This window comes from Patiria miniata, unplaced genomic scaffold (genome assembly GCF_015706575.1).
Source record: "Patiria miniata isolate m_02_andy unplaced genomic scaffold, ASM1570657v1 HiC_scaffold_6, whole genome shotgun sequence".
In the NCBI taxonomy this organism is placed as follows: Eukaryota; Metazoa; Echinodermata; class Asteroidea; order Valvatida; family Asterinidae; genus Patiria; species Patiria miniata.
This window is the reverse complement of record NW_024037073.1, coordinates 17,670,322-17,683,897: the sequence shown is the minus strand read 5'-3', so window position 1 is coordinate 17,683,897 and position 13,576 is coordinate 17,670,322. Positions and strand designations below refer to the sequence as shown.

Genomic DNA, 13,576 nt, shown 5'->3' with positions numbered 1-13,576 from the left:
GACCATATTCAAGAAATAATGGAGGAATTTGCAGGATTGAGGCTAAATGTTCCATGAAGCCAATTAGAGGATTTTGCAGGATTGAGGCTACATTCTAGCAAAAGAGGGAGTTAGGGTTAGCTAAAACAGCTCTTTTCCAGATTTTGCAGGATAAGTGATGGGGCGAGGGTAATTCTGATGTTGGCATTACAAATATGAACTACCGGTACCGGTGTATGTACCAATATTGGCACATTTGGATGGTTTGTACGCATCTAACCATGGAGCTATAGACTCTCCATGATCTAACTCAGTCCTGCCTAGAGATGCAGCCTGGAAGCGGCTGGGAGTGAGAGGACCCTTTGCCCGGTTCCTCACGTTACACTCCCCTCATCTCGTGTGCCTCCCGGGGTGACGACCAAATTGAATCACCCATCCTAATTTGTAAGATCCAGGGCCTGATGTGCGTGCATACGATACATGGGGCGTACAGTACAGGGTTGATGGTGAAGAACTCTACATTTCACCACAAGGGTTGAAGGGTCGCTTCGAGGGAAGAAAAACACTTGCATTTGATTACAAACTGGAAATATGCACTTTTGAAGATCTAAACATTTACATTGTAACCAGCGAACCAATATTGTTTTACAAAGATGACGCACGTTGTACATGCGTACGTGTACGTATGTGCACATGATCACAGGAAAACGGACTTAGTCATTGGCAGGTTTGAACATTTTCTTAACCCTTTAACCATCCAAACTCCATTAAAATCCATCCTCCCATTTTGGGGATTTTGGCAGACAGGCCATGAGAAGGCCTTACCAAGTCCATTAAAAATCCACCCATAGCAGTGTTGGGTTTGAGATGGATTTTGGCGAATTTGTTCCTGAAGCATTAGGCCTATGTGAAGCAGAGTCAGTGATGGATTTTGGTGGACATGGTACGGTACTGTTCTTAATAAAACTCAGTCGAGCTGCAATACATGTTTTGCAGAACATACATATCACAGGACTGTACAAGTACATTTTATACAGCGCAACAAACATCCACAAAAATGTATTGTACATACGCATACCGGTACATGCACATGTACTTTCAGCCCATACAGTAGGCCTATATGTACTGAAAAAGTTTAAACATGCCTGCATAATTTATGGCCACCCAAACAAGAAACTTTTCCCACATCAATACTCCATTCAAGACAATTGCCCCACATGCCAACAAGATGCCACATCCACCAGCCATATTGATCCATCTTTCTATGTATGGTAATTCCCGCGACATTACGGACAAAGCCTCCATTGTCTAGTCATTGTCTTCGCACTCTACACACCACCCTTCCAGTTCGATCGGTGATGCTAATGTGGTACAAGACAGTCATGACGAGTCGGTGTCTTTTGTGGGTGGAATTACACTGAGCCGGATGTTTGCTGAAACCTTAGCGGAATGGCTTCAGATCTACGACAGTGACTCATTGGGTCGATTCTAGTCTGCTGCTTCCTATTCATTCATTTGTGGGGGAAGGGGCACAGGCGTGGGGCATAGGCGTGGGGCACAGGTGTGAGCCAGCGTCTTGCCCAATATCTTGATTGTTTCTTTTATGTACAGAACCGGTACATGTTCTAATTGGTCAGTTGACAAAAGGCGGCTTCTATAGATCATTATCATGGTGCGGCCATCTTGAACTTTTCCCATTCAAATCAACGTAACCAAAGCGAGGCTGGAAGGAAAAAATAGTCTGGTTCCTTTTTTCGCACAAAAACCATTATCATTCAGTACTGTTATTGGATACAGCGAACATGACTGAACTGGTTGCAGCACTCCTTCGAAGGCCAATTAAGAGCTTAATTTTGAATTCACAGGAATTCAGAAAGTGGGGTACTGCATGCATTGTAGGCCTACTCTCTTATCATAGGGTACATGTATACACAATGTGTATTGTCATGAACAACGTTCCCCACTAAACACATCAACATTTGTAAAGCCCTTTTGTGTGTAGCAGTCATGAACCCATGTAGGGGGCCTGTGGCCAGACAAAAAAAAATCAACCTGACAAAAGATATATGTGCATGTGCATGTATCGTATACATTTTTGTACACTGATGATAGAATTGAATTGAAAGATATTCATGAACATCTTCCTGTAAATGACTGTACAATGTACGTAAGCAGCATGAAAGCAAACTTGATCAGATGATTGACCACAACGAAACCAACACAAAATACAGGAAGTAATGGATAGAAATGGTTACAAATCATGTTGAATTTGTCTTCCATAATTTGCTCATATGTAGGTACCATGTACCTGTTTTTTGAGGTCCCTAAATTTAAAAATCCTCTTTTTTTGCCCCCCCCCTAAAAAAAGGACAAGTACAAATATGATTTACATTTATAGAAAAACATTTAGAATCGTAGGGAAGTGAAACAGTTGAGCATCAATTTCCTCTTTCCTCTGTACTGTCATGGGAATATCCCCTCAACATTGCACTGCCACACGTGACCGATTAATTAGGCTTATAAATTAATCAAATTTCAACAAGTATGAACAAACTGGGATTTCCCCATCCTGTATTGCCCTCATCAATAAAACTGAAATTGAGTAATAATGGTACACGCATAATTACCCAAGCACTTTCCATTTCACAATATGCACACCAATGATGCAATGACTGACTCAGCAATGACTTCATCTTTGGAAACCCCCCCCCCCTTTTTTTTTTTAAATGTAGCCTGACTTACATACACATGTACCGGTACCTTGCTTTTAAGTTAAATGTACATGTACAATGTACCGTATTTTCAAAGTATTTTAACCATGGATGCAATTTTTTAAGAAGTAGCCTTCATTGAGATATAATCGTCCATGCATGACTATACACACGTCCATACACGTGTGCATAGCCCCATAAATGTGGCCAATTTACTGGACTACCTCCGTAAATAAAGGCCATACTTCCGCCATGTACAAAAACATGTCGAACTTTGTCAAATTTTGATTTTCACATTTAGGCTTAGTTTGTAGTTTATATTTGCTTTAGAAGCATACTCACCCTCTGTATCTATAGTCTAATCAGAAAAAGCTGCCTTTTTCAGATGTCTAATTTTCGTGAAATTTCATGTTGAAATTTTGATACGCAAACGTGTGCAAACGAATCAGGAAATTTCACGAAAAATAGACATCTGAAAAAGGCAGCACTTTCTGATTAGCCTATAAAGAGGGTGAGTATGCTTCTAAAGCAAAAATAAACTACAAACTAAGCCTAAATGTGAAAATCAAAATTTGACAAAGTTCGACATGTTTTTGTACATGGTGGAAGTGTGGCCTTTATTTACGGAGGTAGTCCAGTAAATTGGCCACATTTATGGGGCTAACATGTGCAGCACTGACTACTGCAGTACAGTATTATTCAGCCTATTATAAATCTTTTTATTTTGCCAGTACACTGTACATAATTATGTAATTGTATGCACGCACAGTTGTTTAATTGTCATTTTTCCCTTCAAATGATACTTGGATGACAATGCAATCAATCAGGCGATAAGGCCGCCCAAAGTCAGTCCACAATAGCCTTTTGTGGTCGCCATGGCAATTCAAGCAAGCAATCAGTTACGGTCAGTGATTTTGATTTTGACTTCTTTTATTGGCGTTTGACAGGGCCGTAGGCAGTCAGTCAGGGGCGAGTAGCTCGCGGTAAATTGCAACACAAATGTCGCATTCGACTAGATTTATACCATTTTTGGCGTTTTTTTTTCCTCAAAATTTTCCAACTATCAATTGATACAAAACTCGGTTGTCACAACGAATCTTTCTTTACGCATCATCGATAGTGGTTGAAAGCTCCTGAAAAAAAAAGGTATATGGTTCAACCACGGATCCTCTACACAAGGATAAACGACTCATCTGAGCTTGTGTACAAAATGTACTGAACGGATTGTCTATGTGCGTGATATGCCGCGTCCGCGCATAAAACAACGAATAGCGGTACAGTTAATTTGTACACAAAAGAAAAAGTTTAAATGTGCGTACATGCACATACTCAGAGGCAATGGAAGAAAATGTTACAACTAATGTTGAGCAATGAATGTTTTGGCACACATGTCATCCATTGAGCTGCCGGTACGCAAAGTCATGCCCCATCCAAGAAATGCAGCAATGTCATTCACGATTGGAATGAACCAATGCCATTCCCCTGGCGATGAGTATTTAAGCCTTCAGCAGGTCATGTGCAGTCCACATGTACATGTACATGTATGTAAAGCTATCTATCACCCTGGAAGAAGCTTGGAAAATCTTCGGAAGGCAACATTCAATTGCACAAGTAATGCAGTCCATGTGGGCAGATTATTATTCCATTACTACCAGATACATGTACACCTGTTTAAGTTTGAGTGAAACTGCACATTAATTATAATGTGTTCTTTGTTTCTGGAATTTTATGCTCTTTACATGGCTATTTTACATGGATATTTTTCACTCAAATGACATAAACTGTACAGTTTGTCAAAATCCAACTCCAGAGTTTTTGCAGAAATTAAATTACAAAATGTAAGTAGTAATATAAAAATACAGTCACCTGATGTTACGTGTAATTTGATAAAATGCTCTCCTAAGGAATTAATCTTATTAGACAATTAAATATTATGAACACAGTAGGTCTACAGTACCGATGTATGTACCATGTAAAGCTATCTATCACCCTGGAAGAAGCTTGGAAAATCTTCGGAAGGCAACATTCAATTGCACAAGTAATGCAGTCCATGTGGGCAGATTATTATTCCATTACTAATACTATCAGATACCGGTACACCTGTTTTAGTTTGAGTGAAACTGCACATTAATTATAATGTGTTCTGAACTCTTGTTTCTGGAATTTCATGCTCTTTACATGGCTGTTTTACATGGATATTTTTCACTCAAATGACATAAACTGTACAGTTTGCCAAAATCCAACACCAGAGGTTTTGCAGAAATTAAATTAATGTACAAAAATACAGTCACCTGATGTTACGTGTAATTTGATAAAATGCTCCCCTAGCTAAGGAATTAATCTTGTTACACAATTAAATGTTATGAACACAGTAGGCCTACAGTACCGTACAATGTACACGTATTGTACACGTATTGATGTACAATACACTGAAGGAATTATCAAGATATGGTGGGCCAGACCTGATCAATGGATCCCCAAATGATGTTCTTTGTTCGGAGTACATGGTTCTTTCCCGAGGTGAACACAGCATGGAATTACAAACAGAATCTATGAACACCCTTCCCCTTTATACTTCCCAGCATGCCCAGCAGGAGGGCTAGGGAGAAGTACATTGAATCACCCTGACCCATCCTCTGATGTCACATCGGTGACATCGCCGTCCTCCAGACTAACAGGAATTCACACTGGTGATTCATCATCGCTTGACTGACGGCAACATTGCTTTACTTACCAGCACAGCGAGCTGTGAATATGTAATGTAGGGTTTTTGCTGGTCCCAGAGGGCCAGCCTAATGTCTTCTTTGCATGATGACTGACTGACGGACTGAACGACTGTCACTTGTGAGCTTGGCAGAGCTATTGGATAGGTTACATGAACCACGCAACACCAATAAATGCGCTAAATCCACTGTATGGGCTCTGTGGGCCAACTAAATAGGGCACGTTTTTACCACTTTTGAGAGCTCCGTGGACGGTACACACAGCGTGAATGTGTCTGTACTGGTTCGCAACGAAGTACGCACAATTTCGTGAATGTGCTGAAGTTATTAGCCACAGCGTCTTTGCGCGAGCGTCAGGCGTCAATCAAATTTAACTTCAATGGTCTACCGGTAGCTCCCAGACTAATCCCCGCCCCCCAATAACTTTGAATCATTCATTCAAAATACGCAGTGGATGGACCAGGAACCAGTCTCCATGTAGGCCTGTACATGTAGGTTTTCCCGAACTTTCCTTTTCTGGCCCTTGAAGGGGTATTTGTACACGGAGCCCTTAGTTCAGATCCATGACATGACTTCCACTTCCGGTGACCAAAAAATGCCATTTTGAATCAAATGAACAGAATTTAGGGCACCCTGGGATCAGCTTTACAAGTCTTGCCCTAAATTTCCTTCTCATCCGAAGTCTTCCGCCCTTAAGACGCCATGCTGTCCACCCTTCTCCTTTGCCCCGACAATCCGGCCTCCCCGCCCGATTGATCTGTTTGTATTATAAGTTGACCCATTTCTCCATGCCACTGATGGAAAACGTACAGCCTTACTACGACCCCGGCAAACATGATCAAGGATTTCATCACCCACCCATTCCATCTTCCATTAAATACTAGATATGCCACAGGAAATGAAATTTGAGATTCTGGTAACTGGACAGCCTAAGCTGACAAAGCGGGTGAAAATTATGGTAGGAGGACATCAGACTTTACTGACCATTTACGGTAGGCCTACGGTACCATACAAAATTACCATACAACCATACCATAATTTGCAGAACATGTACAAATATGTACGATTGGTGAATGAATCTACATGAATACAATTTGTGTACATGTACATGTACATTATGTACACGTAATTTGTGTAATGTGAGTGCCCTGAATCATGATCAGCTTTTGCTGGATGGGTTACCCTCATTAATTAAAGATGGTTTTAAATAAATAGAAATATTCGAAACTATGCTCCTGAAACCCAACTGGATTTTCAAGAGTACTCCACATTGGGAACCAATCCAAAATACGGACAACCTGCTTAAAAAATTATCCTTCCTCATAACCCAGATTTTCTAATGGACAGTTTTTCCGATTCAAGGAGACACAACATTTCTGCTCTTTAATCATCCAAGTGCTGCAACATGTCACAGGCTCTTAACATTGGTAACATTTATCGTCTGCATTTGTTTCTTCAGAGGAGAAGCACCATTAGGGAATGATGCGCAGAAGGGGAGCTGTCAGGGGGGTGGAGGCGAATCAGTTAAAGGGGTCACTTCAGCTGTTGCTGATTCTGCAAATTGTTTTTGGAAATCGCCGCCATTGGCGCACGGTCTAAATTAAAAGAACACATCAATGTGGCAGGAGATGTGACAGCTGATTTGTTCACAATTTTTTTCTTCTCCGAGTATGGGAATTTTAGACCAACAGAAATTTATAAAACTAGTCAGAAACGAGAGGATAGTGTTGGATTTCTTTGAAATCCTGAGCCTAAGGTGGGAATGGGTTATGGGAGAAAAGGAACCTTTAGTCACCCTTGAATGTCTAAACACTAGTTTGTAGGAGCAGTTTGTAAACATTTTTGTTTGAGGCATCAGTTTGCTACATTCTTAACTTTGTACCTAGCTGTTTTGGACTAGAGTGACTTTATTTCATAAAAAGTAGGGCCTACATACTGACATGTTTAACCCTGGCGTCCTAGCCTTTGCTTTGGGATAAAGAACTGAGTTCTACAGAATACTATGAGTGTTGTGCAACCTTAAGTTATATAGTGAAGTATTTCATACTACAGTTTACTAGTACGAGTAGTAGTATTTTGTAGCTTTAGGTGAGGTTAGGATTTATGTACATGTACATGCCATGTATTTGTAAACACACAATACATTTGTACAGCATCATTTATCATACATGAACGTATACATGTACATGTACATTGTATACCGTACATGTAGAAGTATCACCATGGTGATAACAAAGCCCCTTGAAAGAATGTACATGTATGTACATTGTACATGTACGTAAAATGTAAATTTATGGAATTTATGTTGCAGTGCAGACGTGTTGCAATTTGGGTTCTACACGTGTAAACAACAACCTCAAGCCATTCAGATAAAACTTTGGGCTTGCTCAAAAACTAGACGAAATGGACTTTTGAGCTTTGTATTCTAATTGGAGTGTGTATAACTGAGACACACAATATTTTTCCCCCACCAGAGTTCCAACATGACACAAAACAGGTTCCCTCCGGACCGGACCCTGTGTGTGGGTTCAACAATGACACAAAAACTTCTCACTTGGAGGCCGGCCAAATGTAAATCAAAGCTAGTCACAATGGATGCGCGCAGCGTTCAGAGAAGTGGTGAATCTGCATACAATTGAACAAAACAACTAGGCACTTCAGTGATGATTTGAAATCATAACGGCTCAATAGATAATACCGTTTTGATATTTGTTAAAACGTTGAAATAAAATTTTGCTAAGTTGCTACTGTCCCTCACATGTAAATTCCTCATATTTATTATTTTCAAAACTCTAAAAAGAAGTTTACTTTTTCCTTTGAAAAGTAGTAGGCCTAGTTCTCCAAAATCAAGATATTTTGTATACATTGATGTCACTTGCTTGCAATATAGTTTCTACTGTCCCTGGCCCTCACATGTAAATTCCTCATATTTATTATTTTCAAAACTCTAAAAAGAAGTTTACTTTTTCCTTTGAGAAGTAGTAGGCCTAGTTCTCCAAAATCAAGATATTTTGTACACATTGATGTCACTTGCTTGCAATATAGTTTCTACTGTCCCTCACATGTAAAATCCTCATATTTATGAATTTTAAAACTCTAAAACGAAGTTTACATGTACTTTTTCCTTTGAAAAGTAGGAGGCCTAGTTCTCCAAAATTAAGATATTTTGTATACATTGATGTCACCAATACAGAATTCAAATCAAGAACATGAGAAGGTGGCTTGTCAACTTTTCCCCCATGTTTTTTGAGACAAGTTATTTACTGACCTTACTTCTTCATTGTTGCAATCTTGCATTTTCATTTAACCCAAACCTCGTCTAAAGCTACAAATACTAAAAGTAGTATTCAGCATAAAAAGTGAGCACAGCACTCATAGGTATTTCTAGTACTTGGGTACCTGCATTAATAATTTTTGTAGTACTTTGTAGTATACTATGTGGTACTGTACTGAGTGTACTCCAAATGAATTCTCAGGGGTTAGGTTAATGTGAATGTGAATGTACGTATGACGAAATAGCTCAAGAACATTGATTGTTTCTGTTGTCAAAATGCTTATGATTCTTACACCATAATTTGTTGTTTTTAACAATAACTGCATGTACTCGGTCCTATCCTAAATTCATGATAGCCTTATATTTGTTGAACATATTTAATTATACATTTTGTTAGTAAAACCGGAGGGGGCCCTACTTCGAGGATGGTCGGTTGTTGAAAAAACACAAATTTCACGTTGATTATCAGTTGAAATTTTGTACCTTGTTTTAACAGAAAAAATGTCAAATTGTGCAAGACTTGCCACAGACTTTGTAGCATCAATAATTGAGTGAAAACTGAACATATGACAGATGACCAACTGTTATTGTTAATAACTTCAACAGAATTTCTGTCTAAATTGAAATTACTTTAAATTTCTATAAGATGGAATTTTGCGTCGGGGTGATATAAATCAAATTATGTTTTGCCCTTCACCGACGTTTAAACACTGTATACTCAGTGTGTTACATATGACAGATGACGAACTGTTATTGTTAATAACTTCAACAGAATTTCTGTCTAAATTTTTTTCCATCTTTCACTCGGGAGGTAACACACTGAGTATACAGTGTTTAAACGTCGGTGAAGGGCAAAACCTAATTTGATTTATTCTAAATTTGTTTTCAATTTCTTGTAATACTTTCTTTAAATATAATATCAAGTTTTTTTCATACAAATGGCATGAATGACAGTGTTGATTTTGTAGGTGTTTTAGTAATGGTAATCAATACATTTTCCACTGAAATCCTAAAATTAATTCCACAAAAAGTGAAATGTGATGAATGATTACTCCTAGAACTATGAGGCTCCACGTAGTGGAGCCTCATACTAGTTCTAGGAGTAATGAATGATGTGGCTATAATTTAGGTAAAAAATGTCAGAGAGATGGTCAAACAATTAACATATTTATCCATTTGTATCCATTTGTTTAATATTAAGTAACCTTGACCAGAAATAACAAGACAAGAATATTTCCACGGGATTGACTGATCTTGAGTCATGCGAAGCAAGGCGGACATGAGTCGCGAGAGCACAGCGCGTAGCACGCCCGATTATTCCATCCATTCCGATACTGCGATAGACGAATCTTCGCCAACTTACCTAAACAATTCACCCCACTTAGGGCGAATAATGCGACCAAAAGGGCCCCACCTGCCCACCTACTCCTTCGAAACATCTCAGTATTATCCTCAGCTCCTCTTACTCGTTGTTTTCTTCGTGAAATATTCACCATAAAATTATAAATCCAGCCGGGCAAAGTCGCTGCACAACGTAAAAATATGGCCGCACAGTCTTGTCATGTCGTTCAGGAAAGTCGGTCCCAAAATAGACACAAACTACAGGTGACGTTATGGACGAGCTCATTCAACAAGGAGGTGTGTATATAACTCGAAGTGGTTTCGTAAGTTATATTTATGTATTTATCATGGTATAGAATGGGTGAATTTTCATATGAGGATAAGGAATTACAATAAATTAAATATTGGATTCTAAACTCTGTTAATGTGTTTTTGTTATTTCAAAATACTCCATATTCAATTCAAGTATTTTCCCCTCACTCGCGTTCAAGCATCATCTTCCATTAGATTTTACCCATGCGTGGTTGACCTTTCTTATTGATTGGCTCTTCCTTATTGTCGTTTCCTCTACAGCCTAGTGACAATTTGACGTAAGCCTAAACCCACTCCTTTCTATTCAAAGCAGTAAGGGTAACGAAAACAAAAGCTTGACAGCTCAAAAATGTGTAAACCCGGAAAGACAGGAGAGGTTTGTCACAAATTTCAAATGCAGATTGCTACGTACACGTCATTCAGATTATGCGTAGAGGGGAGTAAGCGCAGAAAAAGTAAGATCCTTATATTGTGCGACAACACAAGCGCACCTGATTATTTTCTTTTGATCGCAAATCTTGATTGATTTGTTAACGATTTCGTAATTTTGAGAGTTGTCACTTTCTGTACTATGTAATGTTATGCTTTTGATGTTACATTGATAGATATTCTTTACTTGCGTTTTTCCATACCCAATCAACCGTTGAGTGAGTACCGGTTTCCGGTTTCCCGCACACAAGGAACTTGGGGGGGAAAAACCGAAATCGTTGAAAAGAACAAAAACAGGTGTGCCTTACTCCCAGTTAGATCCGTTTCTGACGTCAAAGGGGGATTTCATGTGAAAAAGTTCTGATACCTTTGCATTTCATGATTGAACAGAATCTACGAAAACATAATTGTATCCGTCCCAAATTGCTTTCGACAAGGATCAAAACGTAGGCTTACCATGGAGAAACCATGGAGGTAGAAATGAGAGTAAATCCAACTTGATACCAGAACAAAGACTATGGAAAAACATTTTCGTTTGATATTTGATATAAATTACATATGAATATGATCCTATTAATAATCTGATGATAACCATCTGCATCATTCACAAAGATGCATACATTTGCCGCGCACATACACATCATCCTGTCAAAACGAGAGAAAAAAGTTCGGGGGAAAAAATGGCATGACTGTCACACTTTCTCTTTCAACCAAACTAAATTTCTGCAAATTTCGTCCGGCACCACCGCCTTTTATATAGCAAGAAAACCGAAATCCAAAACCCCATTGTAATAGTGTGTTTTCCCCCGCAGGATTTTACAGGCAGTGATTTTTTTCACATGCAATGTTCTATTGTGTGGGTCTATTTTCCCACAGCCACCTCCGTCACAATAGCTCGAACCTTCGCAAGGCCGCCCAACTGTTAATGAAAAAAAACCAACACCGACATGAAGTCCAGTGTAATGTTTGGGTAACCTTCGGTGAAAATTATGAGCTCTAATGAAGCGTTGGGAGTAGCCGAGCGTTATGAATGCATGCAACTTGGATACATCTCTCAATAAATTATTCAGTGGATATTTTTATAATGATATTGGGCTTGCAGAAATTGATAATTTGACCACTGGAATTAAAGATAAACTAAAGTGGCTTCCTAAGACAAATTTAAGATTTGATAAAACTGTATATTCCTAATTAAATTAAGAATGCAAATTTTGCCTCAATAAAAAAGTATAAGCTCCGATATGGAAAGTAGAAATATACAGACCTGAATTTATTTTCAAAGTAAAAAAAAAGATAATTTTCTCACTCAATTTGCCAACTTTTTCAAATAAATAAAATACCTTTGTAATTGTAATAAAAAGCAGTGTTAACTCAACATCTTTTTAGCGGAAACGACGTCTTTGAAGATACTTGGCTTACTTTTCTGAGCACCTTTTTGGGGCGAGACAGCAATGTGAAACTGTACTCTGTTCCACACACTACATGTACTTATGTACAAGAAACGCGAAATTGAAGACGCTTCGAGTCGTCGCCAGTGAGCGTTTATCAACTGTCATCGAGTTGATCCAAACTGGCGAAGCGAGAAATGTCTACCAAATTATCACGAAATGTGTGCGATGCTAGAAAGGTAAAGCGGTCGGCTTGTTTGAAAAAGTCTACTTTCAGTCGAGTAACCTAAAACGATCCCCACGCTCTATCCCAGAAGATCGATGCTGATTGTTCTTGACATTAAGACGGTATCGACTAATCTAGACCGCGTTGCTACTGGCTAAAAGTCCCGAATTGGGCGATCGATGTGTAATGTGATTGGCTAATTCTTTTACGCGGTGCATTCCAGACACCTCGGCGTTATGTAGGTGAATTGGTGTGGTGCAAGGGTATCAGAACGGATGAAACTACAGTGTATTTGGAGTGAAAACGATTCTGGCGGTTAATTATATGAGCGGACGAATCATGTGGATAACATGATGACGTCAGGGTTAGTGATGGTGGTAATGCTTTGGTGAGTGTGGTGATAGTGGCAAGGTGCAGAACTTGATGGAAATGCTGATGGTTTTTGTGAGGATGATCGTGATAATGCTTATTACGGTTATGATGTCGTTTCTTATGGGAATCACTAACCGCAAGTCCAATGGTCACTATTAGGCATGGAAGTCGCGAAGGGGGGGGGGGGGGGCAAGGGGGCGCTTGCCCCCTCCCTCCCTCCCCACTGGAGAAGCCAAAAAAAAAAGGAGGGGGAAAAAAAGAAAAGAAAACAAAGAGGTGCGCAGTCATATTGCTGTTAATTCAATGGGTTGGGGGGGGGGGGCAAATGTCCCTGCCCACCCTCGAAAAAATGATAAATCGAGAATATGCTGGAAAAGTATAGGGATTTTGGAAAAAAAATGTGCTTTGCTTTTCTCTAGAAAAAAATCTGGCCACGGCCATGACTAAAGGTGTTGACTAAATAAGCAAGTAATAAGAGAGAACGGGAATTTGTTGAGAAGTTAAAATCAAGGGGGTCTTTACAAGGAGTTCCACAATAAGCCAGTGAAGAAACGTCAAGAGACTTCACCGTACAAGCCCTACAAAGATATGAGAGGTGGCAGCAAATCGAGCACCCTTACGGTTCGGGGTACGCGTACGGCAGAGGAGGAACACGAACTGAGGTCCACCTGATGAGGGCATCCCGTAATGATGGTACCTGTAAAACAAGGTCAAGGACATAATAGTCAATTGGTGAGAGGGGATGGTGGTGATGATTGTTGTGGTAGTGGGGGGGGGGGGGGTGATGATGATGATGATGGGGATGATGGGGATGATGATGA

The 13,576-nt window shown here is 39.5% G+C and overlaps 1 protein-coding gene across 2 annotated transcripts in view; it reads right to left on the bottom strand.

The window, feature by feature from the left end:
• Positions 1-10,282, bottom strand: part of LOC119743237 (calsyntenin-1-like) — a 77,372-nt gene extending 67,090 nt beyond the window's left edge. For both annotated transcript variants that reach the window (XM_038219641.1, XM_038219642.1), the window contains exon 1: positions 10,051-10,282. In XM_038219641.1, the coding sequence (XP_038075569.1) occupies positions 10,051-10,183 (133 nt within the window). In that variant the 5' untranslated portion in view covers positions 10,184-10,282. The remainder of the gene's footprint in view (positions 1-10,050) is intronic.
• Positions 10,283-13,576: the final 3,294 nt, after the last annotated feature.